General features: G+C 37.1%; 1 protein-coding gene across 1 annotated transcript; it reads left to right on the top strand.

The window, feature by feature from the left end:
- Positions 1-6,222: 6,222 nt before the first annotated feature.
- Positions 6,223-27,276, top strand: LOC125236774 (tachykinin-like peptides receptor 86C). The gene is made up of 3 exons (XM_048143699.1): positions 6,223-6,402; positions 24,658-24,820; positions 27,080-27,276. Exons 1-3 carry the CDS (start codon positions 6,223-6,225, stop codon positions 27,274-27,276), a joined length of 540 nt encoding a protein of 179 aa, XP_047999656.1.
- The last annotated feature ends 262 nt before the right edge of the window (positions 27,277-27,538 follow it).

Genomic DNA, 27,538 nt, shown 5'->3' with positions numbered 1-27,538 from the left:
AAACTTTCTTTCAAACTACCTAGTAAAAATAATCTCATATTTTCATATAACTCTAATGACTTGACTAGAAGACAAAAGTATAGGCACTAATGAGTATTATAGTGTATAGCGCCATCTCCCGGTCAATTTGCGAACTAATTTGCGCGACCTGGTTTTTCAGGGATAATTCTTTATAATGTTAACCGATTTAAACAGTTTTTAGGGTTCCGTAGCCAACTAGGAACCCTTATAGTTTCGCCATGTCTGTCTGTCCGTCCGTCCGTCCGTCCGTCCGTCCGCGGATAATCTCAGTAACCGTAAGCACTAGAAAGCTGAAATTTGGTACCAATATGTATATCAATCACGCCAACAAAGTGCAAAAATAAAAAATGGAAAAAAATGTTTTATTAGGGTACCCCCCCTACATGTAAAGTGGGGGCTGATTTTTTTTTCATTTCAACCCCAACGTGTGATATATTGTTGGATAGGTATTTAAAAATGAATAAGGGTTTACTAAGATCGTTTTTTGATAATATTAATATCTTCGGAAATAATCGCTCCTAAAGGAAAAAAAAGTGCGTCCCCCCCCCCCCTCTAACTTTTGAACCATATGTTTAAAAAATATGAAAAAAATCACAAAAGTAGAACTTTATAAAGACTTTCTAGGAAAATTGTTTTGAACTTGATAGGTTCAGTAGTTATTGAGAAAAATACGAAAAACTACGGAACCCTACACTGAGCGTGGCCCGACACGCTCTTGGCCGGTTTTTTTACTTTATTGGACAGAAGATGGTTTACGTAACATCTCGTATTAATTTGAAGTACGATATAAATCCGCAAGGGTGGGTAAATTGAAAGTAAAAATCTGAAAAGTTTTTTGTGAATTAAAAAAAAAGTATTCAAAATACATACACGATTATATTTTTCCTGTAATATATAGCATAAAACCAATGTTTACTAAAATTTTCATAATTTTTCGTTGGTAAACTTCGGAGATAAGGGGGGGGAAACGGTATTTTTTTTTACATTTTCCTTCAAAATTCTTTTTTTTTCGACAACAAAAAAATTATAAAAAATAGCTTATTTACGTTCAATTTGAACTCTTTCCAACGATACCCCACTTGACCTAGTAACTTGAAATTTACAGTTTGCCCCCCTTTCATTTTGGCCATTTTCTACAATTAAAATTAATATATTTAAAAAAATTATACTTTCTATTTGTAGAGGTTTACAATGTTCACAACTATTCCAAATTTCAAGTTGATAGCATTAGTAGTTGTCGAGATATTTAGGAATGTGACAGACGGACAGACAGACGTGATCGCTTTCACGTAATATGAGTCACCTATTTGACTTGAGAAAGTCACTGAAGTTGTTATTGTCCTTCATATTGTTCGATGAATTGATATTTTCAAGAAGATAATTATGGCAAAGTATATCCGGAGTTCCGGACCGTCCAGCCCGTCAGCTGTGCTAATTTTTCCAAGTACGATCATGTTCTTACGGTATTACGGACGCTACTGTAGTTTCTGTATAAAAATAGGGCAGTTGGGTTATTTTCTCATATACACAATAGGTATACTTATATGTGAGTGTGTTTAGTAAAACGTCCCACTTTGTCGAGATTTGCTTGTATCTTTATATGAATAAACTGACAAAGCGGCCTATAGCAATCGACAAAGTGGGACGTTTTCCCGTGCACACTCACATATATACCTATTATGTCTAAGTATTCAGCACCTTTGCATACAAATCATTTTTATTGGCAAGAGGGGTTATAAAACCATAATCAGTTTCTGACACCTGATCCGGTATAATAAAGAGTACTATTGTACAGTATGGCCACTCCCGCTCCCCGCTGAAAGTGCTGCCCACCCCCTCTCGGTTACCTCACAGTTACCGCCTGTCAAAAACGTGAACAGTCGACCTGTCATATTTCACCATCGAGGACATACCCAATAGAGTGGTAATATGGGACTGTCCGTCTGCGCAACGGATATGTGATTTGTCACTTATAAATGTTAGCGCACGCTCTCACTAAAACAGTACAAAACCAGTATTGGATCCGTGCGTACGTCTCTGCGAATCACGAAATAAATTATAGTTTGTTTTACTATTATTATAATGGCGTGCTGTTCTATTCAGTTTCGTAGAAAAAACAGCAAAACATCTGACTTTAAAACATAAGGAATAACTTTTCATCGGTAAGTTACGATTTTAAATTATAAACTACTTTATATTAAATTTTGTCCGGAGGCCAAGTTAAACTGGACAACAAAAGTGAAAGGTGATGACGCAGGCTAGACGTATGTCGTTATCTCTTGCTTCCACGTAACTCAATTCACATCACACCATCTCTTTCCAGTCTGCACTAGTGTTGTACATGCTTAATATATAGCATCAAGTGGTGTATCGATATTTAAGTAATGAGTAAGGAATATTATTTTGTGTACCTACTACATAATGATCACACTCTATTTAAATAAAGAAACGAGAAAGTTATCTTGCACTAATGTTTGCATTAATGGTTTATGTCGAATATTTGTATATTATCGATTATGTTAAGCTTCATTGATTATATTAATGTATTAGGTACCTAATTCTTAGGTGTAATTAGATATGTTGTGGGTATATTTAGGTGACACGATTTCGTAAAATCTCTATCTGATATATGTATTAATTTAAATATTACGTTCAAGTAATTTGTAAAATAATAAATTGCTATTTAAATCGAAATAAAAAACACAACTTGAGAAACTCGAAGATACATAATTAGGGATTGGAAAATTTCATAACTTTTACTTAAAATAATTATAATCTGATTATTATACCATTTTTACTTCCAAGAAAATATAGTTTTCCCTTTTTGTATACCGTGTTTTATACTAATCTATTACATACTACTATATATTATTATATAGTAGTATGTAATAGATTTCTGCTCCACCGTGTGTGCATGCAATGTTATGGACTTTTGGGGCTTGCACACACGGTGGTGCATAAAGCGCGTAAGGGGTTAAAATATCTTTATCGATAAACCTTACTTACGCACTACCTCATCCCTAGCACTTATTACTTGACCTTGTATCAGCCAATGGGAGCGCAGTGAGAGGGGATATGAGTAGCCGCGAGTTGGCGGAATCGTTCTCGAACAAATTAAATAACATTTCTGCTCTATTAGGGTATGTACTCGATGGCGTTCACCTATACGAGCTTAGACTGTGTGCTAGAAACGCGCCTCTTTCATAATTATATTTGATCGCCAGTGTCCGAGTTGTCCTAGATTATAAAATCAAATAAAATTAACTTTCAATTAGAGCAACAAATGTTACAGAAACTGAATTATATTTTTTGTGGTAGCTTCAGATGAAATTCAAATTAGGCTAATTAAATGTTCATTAAGCCAGCCTTTTCGTCGAACATTAAGTACGTTTACTTTCAAAGCTATGAAAGTTTCTAAAGATAATCATATTAACTACGATAACACCTGTTGCGTCTAATAAAACGGCAAACTCTAAGTATACTAATTTTCTACATGAAACTTGGATATGCTGTAAAAATCATTATATACAGTGTGGAAATTAAACTCAGGCCCTGGAGGAAAACTACTTTAAATCCTTAAGCTAGCTCATTTTACTTAAAGGAGACATTGCTTTATTTTTGAAAAGAAACAAATCTGCATTAAAAGATTTTTTTAAACTCGCTTGCTTCGCCTGGGACTCGAACCAACTAAAATTTAAAAAAAATAAACACTCCTTATTTTATTATACTAATCGGTAGTATTAATATTCAGGATAAAGTTTATCTAAAAAATATTTGGTTACTGTTCACTTTTAACAAGTAAAAGACACGTAACAGTTCTGTTATCTCTCCAACACTCAAAGACTTCGTATGAAGTACACGCTTGCTAATTTATCAGTTAAATAATTTAAGTGTTACAAAATTGATAGTAAAGTAAAGTTGATGTTAGATTTAACGATTATTTTTATTTTTAAGACCAAATGTTTGTTAGAGAAACTTTATCCTGAATATCAATACTACCGATTAGTATAATAAAATAAAGAATGTTTATTTTTTTAATTTTAGTTGGTTCGAGTCCCGGGCGAAGCAAGCGAGTTTTAAAAAATCTTTTAAGTAATGCAGATTTGTTTCTTTTCAAAAATAAATGAATGTCTCCTTTAAGTAAAATGAGCTAGCTTAAGAATTTAAAGTAGTTTTCCTCCAGGGCCTGAGTTTAATTTCCACACTGTATACTTTATAATAAAATAAAAGTGTCAGTAAAATTTTTTTGGTGTTTTTATTGTTTGATTATTTAACATTGCAGTCGTATTAATTAGGCAGAGATGACCATAGCGGAGAGGTGACGTGTCGGAAACTAGGGATCAACGTTGCATGGCATCGCGATACATTTTTAAACTGTGATTCTGGTTATAGAAAATACTACGAGTACAATTTCATTCGACTCAAAACTGTCGCTTATTTTATTATCTCGAGTTTTGTATAAAATGTCATCTTGACATCTTGATTTTAATGAATATGATGCCATTATCGTATTCGCTGGCAGGGTCGCCATGTGATGTGGGGACTGGGGACTAAAGGACAAGTCGATGTTACTGAATACAAGTTTATTGTGCATTCAAGTACCTACAGTGTGCCGCACTACTTTAGGAGTAGTTGTGAATGTGGTCTGCCACACTACACCGCTTCAAAGGAAAAAGCCAATTTTTGTCACTCTTCGATTAAAAGTACCTATAATAGGATAGGACACTGTCATTATCGGGTTAATACAAGGACAACCACCATAACACAGAAGAATATAAATCTTCTTTCACTTGACAAAAGTAGCAACATATCAAAAGTTTATGAGGCGGACATAAACGGCTTGAGCGAGTGACTTAAGCCACTTTTTATGGCGGGAAAATTTACTACCAGAGGGATATTTTAAGATCCGTAGGAAACAATTTGAATAAGTACAAGGGAATGTCTTCAGTTTTTGTAAGACAAGACAAGAAGTAGCTTCAAAAAGAAAAGGTGCTAATACTTACGAAACTTTTAAGGGCAACTATGTACTCGTAGATGTATGTAGTTAGACGACGTTGTTGTGATTCATCGTTATTGAATTTTTTATATTGTTTTTTTACAAATCCAACCAAAAAAAAAACCATAATCATATAGGTACTCATATTACGCTGCCATTTCAATAATAGTTATTTGTTATACAAGGGGGCAAAGTTGTATTTTAACGCCGAGTGTGGAATTGAAAAACGAACAAGTGAAAGGATGCTATAGTTGAACCACGAGCGAAGCGAGTGGTTCGAGAATAGAATCCTGAACTTGTGAGTTTTTTAACACACGAGAAGTAAAATACATTTGCACCCGAGTGTAACACATAACTTTTCCCCTCACTACAGCGAGGAAACTACAACGCAAAAAATGCGTTTATCACTGCTTCCAGTAGTTCCACAGGTGGTAAATCATCTTATTTACTAGATTCACCTACTTTTATCAATTTTAAAGCTGTAAATTTGACTTTATTCAAGGTCAAATTACTTTACCCACTAGTGGATAAAATGCGTTTTTACCCGCTGGTATTAAAGGACAAAACAAGTGTTTTGTCCTTTAATACCAGCGAGCTAGCGAGGGGAAAAAACAATATTTCAAATAACTCATAAATAAACTAGACCGACTTGACTTTCTAATTATTTTTAACAAGTAGGTATAATTTTTACAAATAAAATCTGTCAGAAATTCTCTTACGACATAAAAAAGATTCACAAAAATATTATATTAAATAAATAAATAAATAAATAAATATTATAGGACATCCTTACACAGATTGACTGAGGCCCACAGTAAGCTCAAGAAGGCTTGTGTTGTGGGTACTCAGACAACGATATATATAATACGTTTTTGTGTGACTCACAGCATGGTTTTAGGGCAAAACGCTCCGTAAATACCAATTTGATGACCCTGACTGATATTATATCTGAGCATCTAGATAAAGGCATCCAGGTGGACGTACTTTATTTTGACTTCAAGAAGGCCTTCGATCGCGTGGATAATGATGTGCTATTACATAAGTTGAATGGTATAGGCTTCTCGCCTAAGTTGCTAACCCTATTAGCAAGTTATCTACGCGATCGACGGCAGTATGTTCGTCACGGATGCTTCGTCTCAGCACCTTATCACACGAGATCTGGTGTCAGTCAGGGTTCCATACTCGGTCCCCTCTTGTTCGGGCTGATGGTTAACGACTTGGAGACAGTTGTAAAGAACGCAAAATGTCTGTTGTACGCTGACGACCTGAAGCTGATCTTTGGGGTGAAAAATGGTGCAGATTGCATTTCCCTGCAGGAGGACATTGACTCCGTGATGCGGTGGAGTGTTGAAAATAAACTGCTCTTCAACGTAGCCAAATGCTGTGTATGCTCATTCAGCCGAACTGCAACACTTATACTTGCGCCTTATACCCTTGGACTGGATAGGATTGACAGGGTGTCCTCTGTGAAGGATCTTGGCGTTGTCTTCGACTCACGGTTGACATTCCACGATCATATACGTGAGCTAGCTCGTAGCTGTTTTCAAAGATTGGGCTTCGTGATCCGCAATGTTAAGGAGTTCGAAGATGTTGGGGCCATAAAGCTTGTTTTCAATTCACTGGTCAGAAGCAAGCTGGAAACCTCGTCAATTGTGTGGATCCCCTATGAGTCGACTTACGTCTTACTTCTAGAGAAGATCCAAAAGGCCTTTCTCAGATTTCTTTACAAGAAAGTCTATGGCTATTACCCGTTTCTATACCCAACGAAGTTCTTGCTGGGAGCACTCGGTTATAATTCTCTGGAGGTAAGGCGTAACTGCAACCTGTTAGTCACCGTTTGTCGGATGCTGCGGGGTGAATCAGACTGCCCAGATCTGGTAAATTGCGTTCTCAGATTGTATGTGCCTGATATTCCCAGAATTAGTCTGAGACCGCGTGTGCGCCCGCTGTTGGCGGTGCCGATAGCGCGCACAGTGTCACGCAAAAACTCACCGCTTCCTCGAGCTTTGACACTTCTCAATGCGCTACTGACGTCAGCACCTGATTGCGATTTGTTTGCATGGAGATGGAAGACAGTGTATCTTGAGTGTCTGAGGTATTGCGAGACGATGGATGATAGGCCTTCCACGGTCAGTGTATGATATTTTTAAGTAATTGTGTGTCGTTATAATACTTTTTTGTAAATTGTATTTTTTGTCTATGTTAGTTTATTCGGTGTATTGGTGTTTATGCTGTAATGCCGTGTAAACTTATTAAATAAATAAATACTTATATACATAGAAAATATCCATGACTCAGGAACAAATATCTGTGCTCATCACACAAATAAATGCCCTTACCGGGATTCGAACCCGGGACCGCGGCGCAGCAGGCAGGGTCACTACCGACTGCGCCAGACTGGTCGTCAAATATTTTATTAATATTTGACGATATAATATTTTCAAGTAACAAAATTATAATGTCGACCAACAAATGAACTGCATAGTATTTACAGTAATTCCAGCAAGTGAGATGGCAGTCGCTTCCGTAAAACTAGTGCCTATGCCAAAATCTTGGGATTAGTTGTCAAAGCTCCCCCCAGGCTCCCATGAGCCGCGGCGGATAACGCAAGGAGGAGGATTATGAGTATTTACAATAATGTAATGGGCCAAAGTCATTTAATTATTACCCAGTCAACCAATTGGAACCCTAGGCCACTCTACTACAACCATGTCAAAATGACAAGCAGTAAGAGATTTCTTACAATCTGATTTATAACGTCACTGTGATATAGTTCTAGAGTGGCCTAGGGTTCCAATTGGTTGACTATACCTACTAACTTTCTGTGAAACATATAAAAGCGTCAAGTCCGCCTTTTATACTTGTGTTTTATGAAGTGAAGATCGATCCTAAAATATGACGTTTACAAAAACATGTATTCACTCCTTATCCTTACTTTGTTCTTTAAAGATGCAAACTTGCAAAGCCGGACTCTTTTTCAGAGCTAAATGCGTGGACCTGGACTATGAAGGGTGTGTTTAGCCCACAGAATTACAGTTAAACCAGAATGAGTAGTTAGGTCAAAAAGTGTGTCCACATGAGAGGTCATTGTTTGGGCTGGTGTCCCTCTCGAACTTACTGACAATGTCAACATTATTCAGTGACGTCATCACTGTCATACATTGGGGATACCAGTCAATTTTCAAAGTTACTACCAAATCTACTAATACCCATTTGAACATATTTTTTAATTATACAAATCTTTGATTTATTGGCATCAAAATAATTATATTATAATTATTTTCCAATTCTTTGAAATATATCGAAACTCTAGTTTGAATATAACACTAAAATAATATAAGAAGTTATAAAGTCAGGTAATATACAGATAAAAATACTACTACTATGGTAACCTCATTAACACTGGCCACACGTGCGAGAGGAACACCAGCCCAAACAATGCCCTCTCATGTGGACCGTTTTCGCTAGTCTGATACGATCACCTTTCTGTCTCAGTCTCAGTGATAAGGTTCAATTTAGTATGGCAAAAAATGTGATTCCACAATCTAGTTTAATAATTCTAAATCTATGGTTTAGCCCGTCTCAAGGGATGGTTCCCGCCTACAGTGTTACTAAGGCTCCCCTTTCGCAAGCACGTTTGTATCGTGACATGGGATGGGACAGCGTATCGCGATTTAACTTTTATGAACTTTTGTGTGCAATATAGTAATCGTACTTAATTTCTGATGTTCATATTTAATTTTAAAAGGTTTTGCGGATTATTTTTAACGTTATCCGCGTGAATAGTTTTATGATTTTTTGTGTTAGATAAACCAATTTTTAATACGATAATACGTACTTTATTCTGTCCAGAATTTATAGTAAGTATGCTGGTAAGTACTTAGAAATTATTATAAGTGGTCACATAGTAAGGATCGGTATTTTATCTATTTATATATTAAACAGTTCAATTATAAAATAACATGTGTATAATCCTTTGTTCTGATTATTCGTTTATTTTTTAAATATATTTCATTAAATAGTTATTTGTTATACAAGGGGGCAAAGTTGTATTTTAACGCCGAGTGTGGAATTGAAAAACGAGCAAGTGAAAGGATTCTATAGTTGAACCACGAGCGAAGCGAGTGGTTCGAGAATAGAATCCTGAACTTGCGAGTTTTTTAACACACGAGAAGTAAAATACATTTGCACCCGAGTGTAACACAAACTACAACGCAAAAAATGCGTTTATCACTGCTTCCAGTAGTTCCACAGGTGGTAAATCATCTTTATTACTAGATTCACCTACTTTTATCAATTTTAAAGCAGTTAATTTGACTTTATTCAAGGTCAAATTACTTTACCCACTAGTGGATAAAATGCGTTTTTACCCGCTGGTATTAAAGGACAAAACACGTGTTTCCGAGCTAGTGAGGGGAAAACGTATTTTATATCTTGACAAGGTACCAGTCTCAAAAACACTTCCCTATAAGAAATAAAATCACTTTATTTAGTACAAGCCTTGCTTAGTTTGGGGCTAGGTTGATCTGTGTAAGGTGTCCCCCAATATTTATTTATTTATTGTCATAAACATGATAATCTATTCACAAAAGTAAGGAAACTAGGTACTTAATACCTGCACCAACGACTGAGAAAGCCCATACAAAACAAAAAAGCGTGCCCCAGAAATGTTTAGGCTTAAAACTAGATGGCGCTGTTTCGCAGCCCGGAAGTGACCAAAATCATATTTTCTCCAAATATTTTCCGTGTTTTTATTTTTTATAAGAACAAATGACATATTTCTTTAATTTAATATCATGATATCACGTCAATACACATTTTGGAAAAAAAAATGTAGTTATGATAATATTTAATAGGTGGCGCTAAAAAATGGAGGTACGATTCTTTGTATGAACATTGTCAATCCTTTATAAATAATCCTTGCCTACACTTTCCAGTTAAAGAGTTATTTTTTCCTAATTTTCAAACCATTTCTAAAAATCGCTGTCAATAGAAATTGTCAACAATGTAAACAAACCATTTTTATACAATATCAATATTTTAGCACAATTTTATTATTTTAAAGGTTGAGGATCATAATGTGATATGAATTGATTAAATAACACATGGATTTAGCCAGTATCTGATGAGTTAAAATAGAAATTAAATACATTTTAACTACAAGGTTTGTTTACATTGTTCACAAGTTCTATTGACGGCGACTTTTATGAGTTAGGAGTGACATATAATATATTACATCTAGCGACTATAAATTGACAGATCACAACAATTTAAAGTCAATTTCAAGTGTAAATAATAGGGTGGTCTTGTTCAAAGGCAGTACATTATAACCATGGACCGCCATAGCAATCTTTGGTTATTGACCCATTATCCTTCTCAAATTTCCTCCGATCTGACGGAGTCATCCAATCTTCATTTAAACATGTTCGGATTTGCAATCAACCCTGCCTATTTTGCTAACCTAGTTGTAAGTCGAACTCAATATACCAGGCCCCGTAGCCGAATGGCATTTCTCCCCGACGCAAAACGAAAACGAAACGCGTCGAAAGGTAGTCTCGCTCTGTCGCGCCAATACGCACGAGCGATAGAGATAGATATCTACTAGCATTTCGTTTCGTGAGCGTTTGTGCCATTCGGCTACGCACCCTGGAAACCAAATCTAATTATACAAGGTTTTGAATTTTGATCACGGTTTGATCTCTTAGCTTAAGTAGCGAAAAAAAAAACGTATTTTGTTCTGGAATGAATTTGTATAATCTCCTCCTTAACTTTTTGTGGTGACGGGTTAAGAATTTCACCACCCCCTTTCTTTCTTCCCGTGCCCCGTGTCCCCCTTTTTTCCCGTGTGTGTTGTAGAAGTCGACTGTGGGATAAAAGTTAAGGTGTGGCGTAGGCTAGAGAGGCTAACAACCTGTCACTGCAATGTCCAATTTCGTTTTCTTTCAACCCCATGCCGAGAGTGGCACTGAAACTTGAGTAGTTTCATGTGCTCTGTCTACCCCTTTATGGGATACTGGCGTGATTGTTTGTACTTATGTGTGTAGAGTATGTATGAAGAATTTGATTTTGCCAATAGGTACTCTGTTTTCGATATCTTTAACTAAGTATCAATGTTGGCATATTCCCAATCCCCTACAAATGCTTAGAATAAACGAAAAAGAACGTGATTATTCTGCAGAAAAATTGCTTAGCACTGAGAAAATTCCACTTAGCAATAATTTATCTTCTTTGGCCCGATTAGTACAAGCTTTTATTTAACTTGCCTAGTTAGTATGTTAGTGTGCGTCAAAACGTAGAAGCTAAATTTGACCCACTTCCCGGTTTCCAATTGAGCTGAAATTTTGCACACATATGTAAATTACGTGACAATGCAATATTATGGTATCATGGAGCTGATCTGATGATGGAGCAGAAAGCCACCTTTCTGCTCCATCATCAGATCATGCATAGGTACAGTCGGCGATAAAAGCTTGTGCCAAAAATGTTTTTTTTTTTTTTAATACACATGGAATATGATACAGAGGATGGTGCTACCCTGTAAGCAACAAATGCCCGTGTTGGGTAACACCGCTCTATAGCTCAGTCAACTACCCCAAATACGTTGAATTGTCTCATTAATGTGACCTGTAACCTTAAATGTCACTATAAACCTATAGGTATACTTAACTGGACTTTTGAATCCTATTCAAACAGGTTCATTGATATCAAGTCATCAATTTTGGACCCGGGTATGTCCTCAAAATACGTCGAAAAGAGAGGTTGGTAAATCATAGCGGATGATATTCCAATTTCCAATACAAGGACCCCTGTGGATTATTTCACCATAGTGACATTGACGACAATTCTGTGCTTATTTCTGGGTTGATAAGTAACATTGTTACACTCAGCGTCAATATTTCCTTGTTGAACAGATGTCCCTTTCCCCGAGATGTCCCGGCGTCAAATTCATAGCGAGGATAGGATAGTCAAGCTCTAAATTCCCGCACCACACATAAAAAAAAAACTGTCGGGCGACAATTGTCACTGTTGTGAAATAGGCCATTGGTGGCGTGGGTGTCCATAGGCTACGGAGGCTACTGCAATACCAGGGGGGCGGCCGCTAGTTCACCTTGTTAAAATTATCTGTACACTCATATCCAATCAAAAAGACTTCCACACTTTATGTTAATTTGGGTATGACATTTACGGACGACTTATGAAATCGTCATTGTTTTGACGATAACAACGATAAAATAAGTTTTTTTGCAAAAAAAAAAAAACATTTTTGGCACAAGCTTTTATCGCCGACTGTACCTTTCTTTCAACAGAGACGTCATAGGAACTCTGTTATGAACTGTCGTATCCCCACCGAGTAAGGGGTTTTTAGAAACGTCTCTGTAGAAACGTCTCTGTCTCCTGGGGATATCATGATTTTAAAATAAAGAAATATGTCATTTATTCTTATAAAACATAAAAACACGCAAAAATATTTGGGGAAACTATGATTTTGGCCACTTCCAGGCTGCGAACAGCGCCATCTAGGTTTAAGCCTAAACGGCATACATTTCAGGGGTACGCTTTTTTGTATGGGCTTTGTCAGTCCAGTATTAAATCGTTCTTGATAGTAACCAAAGAAGTGTAGATAGTAACCAGTAGTTTAAAAAAATGAATGAGAATTTTTCCACGTCGGGACTTTAACATAACCTCAAAACTAATTCGTCAATGTAGCTTCATGTTTTCATAGACTACCATAAACTACTGAATACGGCCAGGATTAAACGATGGACATAAATATAGCTAATGTTATTGTCTTTCTGTTGTAATGTGTAAAAGTATCCGTCAACACATAAAACGATAACAAATCATATTTTTATTGTTGCCCTAAATCAATTCCACGGTTCAGTCGTCGTTTCGGTACAACCTAGCCGAAGTGCTAATCATTGACGGCTCAGCCACGACATTGGTCTAAGCGCGACAGCGGTGAGCGGCGGCCATTGGAGCGAGACACAGCGATGGGACTTTTCATTCTAAAGCATGGCTGCCGCTCACCGCTGTTGCGCTTAGAATGTTGTGGCTGGGCCGTGAGGCTACGTAGCGATCAAATCGCAGTCTGACTCTGTCCCGCCACTACAGAAGAGTGATTGGAAGAGCTAGCTACGATACGCTTACGAACATTCAGCGATTGTGACATTGGCTAGATACCCTGGCATCTGCTTGATCAATCAGGACTATATTTTATTACTCACAATCTCTGGTCTGAAGAAAAGCTACATAAATACAGACCTCTACCAAATTATATATGACTAAAAAACAGAATAGAATAGAATTTTATTGTATAACTGTGTACATGCATAGGTGTTTTTTTTATACAAGAAGTATCAACAGTTGCCTGCTAGGGCCACCACCACCACTATACCTACAGTTGTGTTACTTAGATTAATGACCTGTCAGTTCCACTACAATACTAAAGAATTGTTTTTATAAGTACATAGGTATTCATGAACGCCTGTATTCCAAAAAGACCATCCACTGTTTAAGGTTCAGAATATATCTTAACAATAACCTAACACCGTGGCTTGCGTGGGCGACGGCGATGCGACGCATACGAAATCAAACCTTATCGATATGGAAGTATGAGACGCGACGGCGACGGTCACGCGACGGTCGCCCGACCGTCGCCCATGCAAGACACGGCGTAAGAGGTGGTAGGCAGAACGAAAGTGTGATATTGCAGTGATTGGTTGCTGCCGTTGCTGGCCTGTTATCCACACCACTATTATTGACTTCTACGATATTCACTAGAGGAAATGGGGTGGTGAAATAACCCGTCATCACGATGTTATGTATTCTATACCCTCGTTTTTAGGGTTCCGTAGTCAACTAGGAACCCTTATAGTTTCGCCATGTCTGTCTGTCCGTCCGTCCGTCCGTCCGTCCGCAGATAATCTCAGTAACCGTTAGCACTAGAAAGCTGAAATTTGGTACCAATATGTAAATCAATCACGCCAACAAAGTGCAAAAATAAAAAATTGAAAAAATGTTTTATTAGGGTACCTCCCCTACAGGTAAAGTGGGGGCTGATATTTTTTTTCATTCCAACCCCAACGTGTGATATATTGTTGGATAGGTATTTAAAAATGAATAAGGGTTTATTAAGATCGTTTTTTGATAATATTAATATTTTTGGAAATAATCGCTCCTAAAGGAAAAAAAAGTGCGTCCCCCCCCTCTAACTTTTGAACCATATGTTTAAAAAATATGAAAAAAATCACAAAAGTAGAACTTTATAAGGACTTTCTAGGAAAATTGTTTTGAACTTGATAGGTTCAGTAGTTTTTGAGAAAAATACGGAAAACTACGGAACCCTACACTGACCGTGGCCCGACACGCTCTTGGCCGGTTTTCATTGTTAGTTTCATTATATCGAGCATAAATCACATAAGTATATACCGTAAATAAAAACAATAGTCGTATAAATAAGTAGATATTCCGATGCGATTTCTCCGATTGAATATAGGAAGGAAAAGTAAAACGGCTAGGTTCAGCCATAAAAGCTGTAAAAAGTGCGTAAAAAGGTCATGCGCAGCAATTGCACGTTTATATGTGATTGACACGACTTAGGAGCTGGTGACGGCAGTTTTATGACTCAATGGCCGATTCTGTGGTGGAAAATGTGATATGATGTATATTTAGTTTTCATACGATCAAGAAATGTCTAATGAGCGTTTGTGGTTTATGTGTGGTTGCTCTATACTCTGTGATAAACTGTGTTACATCCAATTTGTCAGTAAATATAAAAAAAGTACCTAAACATTTTTATCAAATTTCTTATAAGTTCGACGGAACCTTTCTTATAAGCTTTGCCTGCTGTTTTTACTGTAAAAGTAGATAAAAGTACCTTACTAAGTCAAATAATGTATTTCTGTTTATTAATGCAAAAAATACGAAACTAAGTAGCAACAGCTATTATGTTACACCGGCCCAACAAGTAAGAACAAAACCATTCAATCAAAATATTATTTTTTATCGCTGTTTATTATTACTATTATTATCCCACTGCTGGGCAAAGGCCTCCCCCTTCGATTTCCACTCGTCCCGGTTATGAGCGATCTCCGGCCGGCGGCTGTTTATTTTTGAATTTATTCAAATTATTTATTTCAGCGTTGTTTTCCTCGGAGCAACTCGCTCGCTCTGAACTTATTAATACATCTAAAATAATAACCACGAGGTTGAATTTAAACCAGGGACCGGCCCGCTATCCCTTATACGGGGTTTTGTATGGGTATTTCGTTAGGCTTAACTTACCCTACCCTTTTGACGCGATACCCTTTCATTTTGCTTTTAAAGCCCTAACGAAAGCGCTTACCTAAAATAGCCCAATACCCTTTCAAAACCCTTATCATCGGCTCAGCCTAACGCCATAAGGGTAAGCCTTATATTGGGTTTTATTTGCTTTCCCTTATAGAGCATATCGTGCGAGTTTAAATCCTGTACCTCGCTCATAAAGCACACATTACTCCGAACGAAATAACATACGATCGTTACCTACGGCGGCACTGTGTGTGATATTTGCGCGTTTCTGTTTGATGGAAACGGCTGTAGATAAAATAAGGTTCAATTTTCAATACCAAATACTCATAGTTATGATAGGCTCCTGCTTTGCTCAGGTGTAACACAGGCAAACGCTGATTTTTAGGGTTCCGTAGTCAACTAGGAACCCTTATAGTTTCGCCATGTCTGTCTGTCTGTCCGTCCGTCCGTCCGTCCGTCCATCCGTCCGTCCGTCCGCGGATAATCTCAGTAACCGTTAGCACTAGAAAGCTGAAATTTGGTCCCAGTATGTATATCAATCACGCCAACAAAGTGCAAAAATAAAAAATGGAAAAAAATGTTTTATTAGGGTACCCCCCCCCCCCTACATGTAAAGTGGGGGCTGATAATTTTTTTTCATTCCAACCCCAACGTGTGATATATTGATGGATAGGTATTTAAAAATAAATAAGGGTTTACTATTATTGTTTTTTGATAATATGATGCTGAACCCTGGCTGCACCTAGGGGAACTAGGGTTTAGTGTAACTGTTTGCGTCATCGGACTTGTCTTGACGAGGACTTGGGTGCGCAATAGCCAAGACAGCGCTGTAGCTGAGCCCTGGCGGTATCTAGGGCAACTCTGGTTTCGGTGAATTATAATATAGAAATATTTCATGCAATGTCAAGTTAGGCATAAAACATAATATTAACTGAACAAAAATCCTACCAGAAGTGAATATTAACATCAAGTAGTTAGAACAAATTTATTAATTTGCCATACATTAAACACTTTATTTATGTCTAAAAAAATACGTATGTATATCCATTTGAATATCAAAATTAAGTACAGTCGATTTCACTAATAGTAACACAGGGAATAAAGAGAATACTGGAGTTCCAAGCGTCCATAGACTGCGGTAACTACTTACTATCAGACGGGCTGTATGCTTGATTGCCACCAGAAAAGTATTTCTGTTTCAAACGATCTTCATAGAATTCACAACAATCAACAGAAATAGTTTGACAGATTCTATGGTACTAGTACTACTCAACTCAACCAAGTACCAGTCATAAAGACGAGTCTAAGATATTTCACACGAAACATACTATGAACAGAAAACAGCGTTTATTTATATTGCACCGAACCTGAGTTCCCCTAGGTACCACCAGGTCTCAGCTACACCGCTGGCTTGGGTACTGCGCACCCAAGTCCTCATTAAGGCAGGGCCTATAACGAAAACCGGGTTTGTCTATGTTGCACCAAACCTAAGTTCCATTAGGTACAGCCAGAGTTCAATATCAGCTTTACCAGTACTCATCAAGACAAGTCCGATGACAAAAACAGCGTTTACCTATGTTGCACGAAACCCGAGTTCCCCTAAGAATAGCCAGGGTTCAGCATCAGCTCTACCTTGGTTACTGCTCACTTAAGTACTCATCAAAACAAGTCAGATGACGAAAACAGCGCTTGCCTATGTTACACCAAACCCGCGTTCCCCTGGGAAAAGCCAGGGTTCAGCATCAGCTCTACCTTGGTTACTGCTCACTCAAGTACTCATCAAGACAAGTCCGATGACGAAAGCAACGTTTGCCTATGTTGCACGAAACCCGAGTTCCCCTAGGAATAGCCAGGGTTCAGCATCAGCTCTACCTTGGTTACTGCTCACTCAAGTACTCATCAAGACAAGTCCGATAACGAAAACAGCGCTTGCCTATGTTACTCCAAACCTGCGTTCCCCTAGGAATAGCCAGGGTTCAGCATCAGCTCTAACTTGGTTACTGTTCACACAAGTACTCACCAAGACAAGTCCGATGAAGAAAACAGCGCTTGCCTATGTTACTCCAAATCTGCGTTCCCCTGGGAAAAGCCAGGGTTCAGCATCAGCTCTACCTTGGTTACTGCTCACTCAAGTACTCATCAATACAAGTCCGATGACGAAAACAGCGTTTGCCTATGTTGCACGAAACCCGAGTTCCCTTAGTAATAGCCAGGGTTCAGCATCAGCTCTACCTTGGTTACTGCTCACACAAGTACTCATCAAGACAAGTCCGATGACGAAAACAGCGCTTGCCTATGTTACTCCAAACCCGCGTTACCCTGGGAAAAGCCAGGGTTCAGCATCAGCTCTACCTTGGTTACTGCTCACTCAAGTACTCATCAATACAAGTCCAATGACGAAAACAGCGTTTGCCTATGTTGCACGAAACCCGAGTTCCCCTAGGAATAGCCAGGGTTCAGCATCAGCTCTACCTTGGTTACTGCTCACTCAAGTACTCATTAAAACAAGTCCGATGACGAAAACAGCGCTTGCCTATGTTAAACCAAACCCGCGTTCCCCTGGGAAAAGCCAGGGTTCAGCATCAGCTCTACCTTGGTTACTGCTCACTCAAGTACTCATCAATACAAGTCCGATGACGAAAACAGCGTTTGCCTATGTTGCACGAAACCCGAGTTCCCCTAGGAATAGCCAGGGTTCAGCATCAGCTCTACCTTGGTTACTGCTCACTCAAGTACTCATCAAAACAAGTCCGATGACGAAAACAGCGCTTGCCTATGTTAAACCAAATCCGCGTTCCCCTGGGAAAAGCCAGGGTTCAGCATCAGCTCTATCTCACCCAATTAACTCATCAAGGCGAGTTGGATGACGAAAACGGCTAGTTTTTATGTTGGCAATTAACGTTTTCAATGTGTAATGTTAATGGTTAATTGTATTGATTTTCGGCCAACACTGTATATTTACATGCATACATACATATTATTCATACATACATACCTACATACATTCATACATACCTACATACATTCATACGTACGAACATACATACTGATCTATGGGCGACGATGATCATTTACCAGTCATCAGTCCCTTGTCTCCCAGTTCATTAAAAATAATTTCTAGCCGTGTTCTACTTTTATCCAACGAAAACATGTTTCGATGCAAAATTAAAAATGGGGCGCATAGTGCGGAGTGGCAACAGCGCATTTTTCTTCCTGTTCTTACAATAGCTTAGATTCATAATCCTGTCTCTTTCACGCAAGGCTCGACTACGCTTTAACAAAAGGGAAAGCCTTATAAATAGCGCTTAAAATAAGGGTAACCCTTATTAAAGGATTGCAAGCCGTATCGGATAGCGGTAAGCCAATGCACAGGGCTAGCTTTATTGTTTTGCTAAGTTTTTTGTGAGGGCTAGTCAAATGAATGGGCTTGCAGTTCGAAAGGGAGAGTCTCTCGATTGGGTCGTCCTTACGTTAGGGATTCCCAATGAAAGGCTTGTATCGCGGAAGGGGTTGTCCGGTCCCTGATTTAAACAGATGACAACCACGCCAATCGTTGAATGCAGAATAGGCCTCTAAATTTCGGTGCGTTCGTAAGATAAGAGTCTGTTTCTTTTTATGCTTTGAAAAACTTTTCCGGTGAGCTCACGTTTATGGTTTCATTAAGACTAGCTTCGTCGTAACTTCGTCGATGTCGTGTTTAAATAGCCATTGATATAAAATGGGTCAAAACCGTTCGGGAAAGCCAGTGTTTTGTATGTAAAAGATTGAAAAAGGGATATGATATTTTTTTAAAGATATTTGTAGGCCAATTTTGAAGAAGAACTATTATTGAAGTATAAAATTTTGTCAATGACGATACCTAGAATTCGAAATTTGTTTTATTTTATTTTATGTTCTTTATTGGAGAAACAAGCAGTATTCGATACACATGAATAATTAAATTCGAATGCGAATAGATCAAACATACATACACCCCCTTAAAAGTGAAGTCTGAATATTAATATAGACATTCAAGTAATTTTAATTCTGAACTTATGCCTCACACTAAAAATGTTTTGCCAAAGCTACCATGAGCTTCTAATTCTTTACTCGATAACGACAACGTCATGGAAAAAGTGAACAGCAATGGATAGTAAAATACGCAAAAGAAATCCCTTGTGTTAGGTGTTCATAAGCTAGAGTACTCGCTTATCATCAGACCGTATGCATGCATCTCACACATTTGGCGCCCAACGTGTGACCTCCCATCCCTTGAAAAAATTTTTTTTTTAAGAAACCCCTTGATTATTAGGTGTTCATAAAAGCTAAGGGTAATCGCTTACCAACAGACCGTATACATATGAACCCCACGTTGGGCGCCAAATATCCATTTGGCGTCCACGTGATAAGAAGGAGCAGATATAAATGAGAGGAAATGTAGTCGAAACCTTTGTTATAAATATGTAATATTCTACCACACCGGACTTTACGAGCGGGTCAAGTGAGATATCTTATCTTTTTCTTATTCAAGGTTTACTAAAAAACTATTTCTCTATACGTATTTGCATCTAAAATACTAGTAAAAACGAAGCGTAACGTTTTCCAATGAAATTAACAAGTGGTTCTGACCTAATCGAGTTAAAACAAAGAATCGAGAAAATTCCGCAGCCGACGTAACTCATTCTACAGTCAACCAATTATTTTACTACGGAGTTCCTTCCTTCAAGGGAAAGAATAATCTAACACTTTCAATATAACAAGCAGTATCATTTTGGCGACCTTCCTTTACAAATTCGAGGTCCAGTTGCCAAATTAGGTATTTTTCCTGCCAACCTAGCAGAAGTGACAATCGCTGACGCTACTTAGCGATCGAAACGTAGTCTGGCTCTGTCACGCCATTACAGAAGAGTGATAGGGAGCCCTAGCTTACAAAGCGTAAACGATTCAAAAATTGACTAGGTACCCAGTTCATTCTGTAGGCATTGGCGAGGCAAATAAATTTACCTCTAATGTCCAATTATGGCGTTAGTCCAAGAAAGCTAATTCCAAAAACCTTACCTTTTTTAACGGCAGACAGATTTTATGAGGCAAGACTATTAAATGGCCTTGAAAATAAGTGGTTTCAGAAAAACTATTTGTTTCATTTAAAGGGGTCTTTATGCTTATTGCTAGAGGAACTTTTAGTTAAACACGACGTATTTGACTTTATTATACAATGTTTGGAGAAAATTGAATCGATATAAAAGACTTGCAAAGATTGATCTTTCATTTTTGAGTGTGTGATTTACAATTCTAAATTATTTATCCCTAAAGTACGAAATATTTTCCTTATTTTAGTATTTTCATAGTTTTATTATTATTCTGTGGATTCTTAATAATCCGTTGCCTCTGATTTTGCGACTTCGTGGTTGTTTTTTATCAATGTTTTGTTTTCCTTTTCTTTGGTAATTGCATTAGGTATTAAACTGGCGATGAGGAAAAAGAAACTATTCATTTGTGCCTTCCGTGGGTGAAAATGTGCCTGTTTTGATATGTATTTATGCAAAATCCCTTATTACAAAATACAAACGTTTATTCAGCAAGTAGGCAATCGAATATCTCAGTAGCAAAACAACGATTTTGGTATGATGACATATCCGATCCTATCCGTATCTAAAACAATTTTTGATGTACATGACTTTTAACCACTGACATCCGTGGCTATAATGACGTCATGGCACCATTCATACATCGCAAAAACACCATTAAATAAATAAATAATAAATAAATAAATATTATAGGACATTCTTACACAGATTTACTGAGGCCCACGGTAAGCTCAAGAAGGCTTTTCTTGTGGCAAAGTTCGAATCAGGCTGAAAAGCCAATTAAGGCGATAGGTACCGCTACTGAAAGGTTTTCTCCATAGGCGGCCATCTGCTGTTTCACTCCATTTAAGGCGATGATTCGGGTAATGGACTTTGGAAAATGGAAATATAATTTTAAATGAGCTAGAAATATTAGATGTCAAAATCGAACGTTAAGATACGTCGTCAAAAGTGACGTTGTCAGAGCAAATTGCCGACGAAAATTTGATTTAATGTTAATGGCAGGTACTATCACGTTTAGTTTTATCTACGCAGTTACGCGAGCATAAATATCTGAACACGACACTGATTTTGTGAGTATAAAAGCGTACAAATATGGTTCATGACATTTAAAGCAACTGAGATGCCTCTTACTATTTTTTAAGGAATCGAATTAGACAGTTATAAAGTTTTTTTTTTTTTAAATGGACGGGGTTTTTTCTATTAATTTAGGAAAGTTTTCACAATGTTCCAGTTACCATAGTTTTTTTGGTACTATTTAGTTACATACTGTAGTAGAAACGATGAAACACCAGGATACGCATACTTAGTTTTACGATTGGCCATAAACAGGACATGGCATGGCTCCTAATACCATTAAAAGCAGCTGGTATTTCATTTGCACACATCTTAGGGTGTGATAGTTAGGCTTAGCTATTTATTATTATTATTTTGACTAGCTTGTAGAACGTATACAAATAATTTAATAAACATTTTCAGGTAATTACAACATCTGTCGGTAACCAACCAAATGCAAAAACTAAGCTTTCATGTCACTGAGCTACCTATTATCATTATTAATTAACCTCCTTGGTCATGTAATTCTTTCATCCATCCATACTTAATATCACAGAACTTTATTTATATAGAAGAAACAAGTTCATCTATTTGTATAGGGGCCGAGCGTGTCAAATTTTGTACTGAAGTTGTTTCTTGCCTGTAATTTTAAATATGTCTCAGGCTCTTGATTGTTCATAATTTTTGTGTTGTTGCAATTGAATATCACGTAACGAGGCATTTTTTATGTTTTGATTGACTTCAACTTACGAAAATTGACGCCCGAAAGCTGCAAGCTGCGATTAAAGACGGACAACTCAGTGGATTTCACTGAGTTCATTTGACACGCTAAGTAGATACGTTTGCTTGATCTATGGTATACATACATATATGACATCTGTGCTTAATATTATAAATGGGAAAGTGTATGTGTCTGTTTGTTTGTCCGTCTTTCACGGCAAAACGGAGCGTCGAATTGTCGTGATTTTTTAAGTGGAGAGACTTGAAGGGACGGAGAGTGACATAGGCTACTTTTTGTCTCTTTCTAACGCGAGCGAAGCCGCGGAGAAAAGCTAGTTTACCATAAGATTAGCCTCTTGCACATATTTTGTTTACATTTATTTGAATACCTAAAGACACAGACTATAGGATAAACCAATTATTGGCTTCGAGAGAAATGCATGCAGGGAGTAAGTAAAGCGATCGCAGCGCTTGTAGTGGGCAAAGTTTCGACTAAAGTGGAAAGCGTTTCAGAATCGTTAAAACTATTGAACGCCGATGAGGCTAACATGAATTCACAGCCATGATATTTTTTGCCAAAAGACGATAGAGGGGGGCCAATTTTCCATACAAACGCTCTCGACCATTTCCTCCCTGGTTTTTGAAGATACAGCAATGATTTTTTCAACACAGATTATTATTATTTTTATCTGTGTCGGACCGTTTTGATTTTTTTGATATTCTTATTTTTGAGGACGCTAGAGCCCATCAAAAATTTCCAAAAACGGCCTTATTGATTATGGCGCAAAAAAAGGTGTGGTGTTAAAAATTAAATAAATAAATAAATAAACAATTAGCCAAAAAAACTAAACGGTCCGACACAGATGATTTCATTGTTATTCAGATTCTCAAATTTCGTTATGATTGATTAAGTTTTGAAGGAGGAAACAGTCGAAAGCGGGACCTCGAGTTTAAAGATTTTTTGCAATATCTTTTTTTAACTGGGTTGTTATGAATGGACAATTTTTTTTTTCGATAAATCTAGTTAACTCGATAAATATACTAGTATAGTATATTTTTAACTAAAATTCTCAAATTGAAAGGGGTTCCTTTCCATTTTAAAATGTTCGCTCCTGTATCGTCTTTAGAGTTAAATATGTTTAATGGAAATTATTAAGTACTATATTACAGTACTAAAGTTATTGAACAACCAATGTTTTTATGAAATACATGTATTTTATTACCCTACATTTGTCATAACGTCTCGGTTTACGCAAAGTTAAAGCTTGAGATAAGGTCCTGTCGTAAAAATATTTATGTGTTTTTTCATTTGACAGAACACATGGTAATAAACAAGTTGTAACCGATTCTTATGATTTGAGATTAAACTAATTGAATTTACATTTTATTAGGATGAAACGAAACGTCTTATGAAGATGAAATGGGACTTACCTATTTTTAAACACGTACCTAATCTTCATTTTCCTTCCTGGATATTGACATTATTGTAAGGTTTAATAACACAATTTGATGAATTTTTATTGTAGGTTTATGGTTATGCCCGTAAGTTTGATTTTTTCCCTTATTTGGTTACTTTACAAATTAAGAGCAAAAAAAATATTTCAACAAATTATTAATTGCTCCTATCCAAGGTTTTATTGAACTGATCCTAATATTGGACTTGACGTCCAATTTTATCAACGTTTGTCAAAATTGGACAACGTTTTAAGATTCCGAGGGCTTCTCTATCTTTTAAAATAAGTAAAAAAAAAACGAAATCAACTAACGTAATTTGCCCCTACGGTATTATTTAACAATTACATCAATTTGTTTAAATTATTTTTAATATGTCAATAACCGGAGACGAAAATGAAATGACAAAAACGCTTGTATGGAGAATGGATCGTCTACTTATCCTCGTAATGTTATTTCTCTTTTGTTACAGATTTAATACAACTATGTCACACGCGAAAGCAAATATTACTGCTGTATCAACTTATGGATATAATGAAACGTACTATTACGTTACCGAAAACAATTCAGCATCGGCAAGTACCAAGATACATATTAATCATAGTAGCTTTGTACTTTGTATAATTTGTTGAAATCAATTTCCATAGAGTACCTACCTAGTCTGTTAATATTTTTTTTGTTAATTTTTTTGAACGTTAAATTGTATCTTGTTTTTTAATGCATGTTAATTATAAGATGTAATGTTTTGAAAAGAAGTGGCCCGCCGAGTTTCTTGCCAGTCCCATAGTGGATACCCCCCTCCAACTGAGGGGGGACTGAAATCTTATTGAGGCTGAGGCTTAGGATTAGAGCCGGCGTAGCTTTATTTGACGTTCATATGCGCATTGTAATATGCCTACATGGAAAAAATAAATATTTCATTTCATACATAAACCCTATACCTATTCCAGGAGGTTCCTGTTCCAGACCACCTTCATGGTCTATTTGTATGACCAACATAGGCTCCAGTTCCCCGTATGCTGTATAATATAATCATATGTTATTTATTGGTTACAGATGGCTCCGCCCTGGGATTTGGAACCTCTGCCTTTAGGGCTCCAGTGGTTTTTCTACACCCTTTTCATCATCATAGTGCCGCCGGCCATAGTATTGAACTTTATGGTCATATGTATTGTCCTGTGTGGAAGGAATATGAGAAAAGCCGCTAATTATCCTATATGTAAGTTCTCTCAGATGGCTTTTTTTCGATCGCTCTTTGACGTAAATATACTTTGGCACAGTGCAAAGCTGGAAATTAGAAAAAAAAAATACCGGCCAAGTGCGAGTTGGAACGGTATTTTTTTTACATCTTCCTTCATCGTTTTTTTTCCACTACAAAAAATATATAAAAATAGTTTTGATAATGTACAGTTTAAGCTCTTTCTAACGATACCTCACTTGACCTAGTAACTTGACATTTACAGTTTGCCACCCTTTCATTATGGCCATTTTCTATAATTATATTAATAAATAAAATACTTTGAATTTGTAGAATTTGTGTTTCACTCGGTGGCAAAATTTGTTTAACCTACGTGCCTTGAAACCCTCCCAACGCTCAAGATTCCACTTCTTGAACCACTCGCTCGCGGTTCAATATTGGAATCTTTCGCTTGCTCGGGTATTAATATTGGCACGTGCGGTTAAACAACAACTTTGCCCCCTTGTAAAACAAATAACTATTATTTCAAGTATAGGAAACTAGCCTATTACTGTCAAATTAAAATGTTATTTACAGTGCATTTAGTGCCTTCTATCGATACGTGATTAAAACGTTAAGATACTCAGTTTTGCCAATTTTACCTAAACCCTTGTAACTGATATGTATAGTTCATAGTGTGATTACTTAAAAAACAATAAATCAAAAAAGTCATCAATAAATAATTTAATGTGTTCCCTAGTTGAAGAGAAATCTCTTTAGGAAACTCTTTACATCCACTTTGACATTTCACCACCGAAAACTTATCGAGGTCCCTAGTCGTGAAAGTGTAATGGACAGAGCATTATATTTAATGCATTTGTTTACTTGTCTCTCCCTCCTAAAGTATAGTTTCGGCAGCTTTCGGTACTTTTACAAGAGCGTTCATTTTCTTGGCAGTGGAAGTAAGTAGTATAGTATAATTTATTTACTGAGCACAAATGTATAATTTTGCAAAAAAATAAACAACTAGTTATAAAAAGATACCTTGCCTGTGTGGTGACGCGTTAAGAATTTCACCACCCCCTTTCTTCCCGTGGGTGTCGTAGAAAGCGACTATGGGATATGGGTTAAATTGTGGCATAGGTGAGAGGCTGGCAACCTGTCACTGCAAGGTCACAGTTTTCGTTTTCTTTCAACCCCTAATTTGCCAAGAGTGGCACTGAAGCTTTAGTAGTTTCATGTGTTCTGCCTACCCCTTTATGGGATACAGGCGTGATTGTATATATGTATGTATACAAAGATATTGACAAAACTCGACAACTATACAAGATATCAAAAAACTTGTACTACTTAGCATAAATCAGCTTTCATTAATTTACAATGGCCATGTCACTGGGATGCATAGTTCGAAAAGTAAGACCTTCAGATAACAAATAACCGATGGAATCAGGCACTACTTTACGGAAAACCAATTCAATCAAAATCTAAAAGATTTTTTTGCTAATTCGTGAATAGATTTTATGTATAAAATACACAAGTACAGTCTGACCAAAAAGAGTATAAATTAAAAAGTGGCAACATCGTAGTGTCGTCCCGTTTTCTCACACATTGATTTGAAAGGGATCGCACTACAATGTTGCCACTTTTTAATTTCTACTCTTTTTCTTTATATTATAAGTGGGCTTACTCTTGGCCACAGGCTAGCCAAAGGCAAAGACGTGGTCAGACTGCAAGTAGGTATAACGGGTTAGCACTGATTGACTAGCACTTTATTCGCGGATTAGCAGAAGTAATCTTCAACCACATTCATTGAACATATTTACATAATTATAAGAACAATTAGCAAAGTAATCTTCAACCACATTCATTGAACATATTTACATAATTATCCGCTTGGGCGGATTACATTTGTGTTTTGACGAAGCATGTGGCGGATCAGGTTTGTATTTATTTGGTTATTAATAAATTATTAAAAAAAAAAATATATATATATATATAAGAAACTAAGCTAAGACTAAACTTAAAAGCTAGCTAATGTCTAAAATAGGCCCTTGCGGCATTGTACCAAGGATACTAGCGACATTACCTCGCTGTATCGCAATACTGATACGTTGTGCGAGGAAGTCGCCAGCTCTTCGGTCACCAATCTTCTAGATTTTCTTCAAAGAATTTATTGAAGTAAAACTTCTTCTTTGAACTGACTGCGTTAAACGTTTAGCGCTCAGTGTTGCCAAATAGAATTAAAAAAAAACTCTTTACGAAGTTTCACTTCTTCCACGCACATTTTTTTTTTATTTACAGTAAGCCTCGCCCTAGCCGATCTCCTAACCTCCATCTGCAACACCCCCTGGAATTTCTACTACCTCCTGCACTACAACTGGCACTGGCTCGAGGACGTCTGGTGGAATGGCCTCTTCTGCAAGGTCAACCAGTTCCTGTCGAACACTTTCATCGCCGCCTCGGTGTTCACACTGCTGGCGATCAGTGTTGACCGGTAGTACTACTTTATTTTTACGTCACAATTTAGGAAAAGGGTCTTTTCTTCCGAACTTTGAAGATGAAAAGTAGCAACGTCATAATTTCGGGAAGGGGTCTTATTGTTGACTACTTTAAGAAGCGAAGTGGCACTTCTTCTTTCAAGGAAAGAAGAATTTAAGTTACGCTTTTTGTTTTGGACCACAAAAACCTTTCTCTTTCTACTAGAAAGGATCATAGTTACACTATTCCGTTCTGGGTCACATACAATTTTTTGGCTCGAAT

Source organism: Leguminivora glycinivorella, chromosome 19 (genome assembly GCF_023078275.1).
Source record: "Leguminivora glycinivorella isolate SPB_JAAS2020 chromosome 19, LegGlyc_1.1, whole genome shotgun sequence".
NCBI classification, from domain to species: domain Eukaryota; kingdom Metazoa; phylum Arthropoda; class Insecta; order Lepidoptera; family Tortricidae; genus Leguminivora; species Leguminivora glycinivorella.
This window is presented reverse-complemented; position numbering and strand designations above follow the sequence as displayed.

Excerpts from the sequence above, each read along its gene's own strand:
- LOC125236774 (XM_048143699.1), top strand. The coding sequence starts at position 6,223 with ATGGTTAACGACTTGGAGACAGTTGTAAAGAACGCAAAATGTCTGTTG. Across the intron at positions 6,403-24,657 it reads TCAACGTAGCCAAATGCTGT|ATGGCTCCGCCCTGGGATTT; the intron begins GTATGCTCATTC and ends TATTGGTTACAG. Across the intron at positions 24,821-27,079 it reads AGCCGCTAATTATCCTATAT|TAAGCCTCGCCCTAGCCGAT; the intron begins GTAAGTTCTCTC and ends TTTTATTTACAG.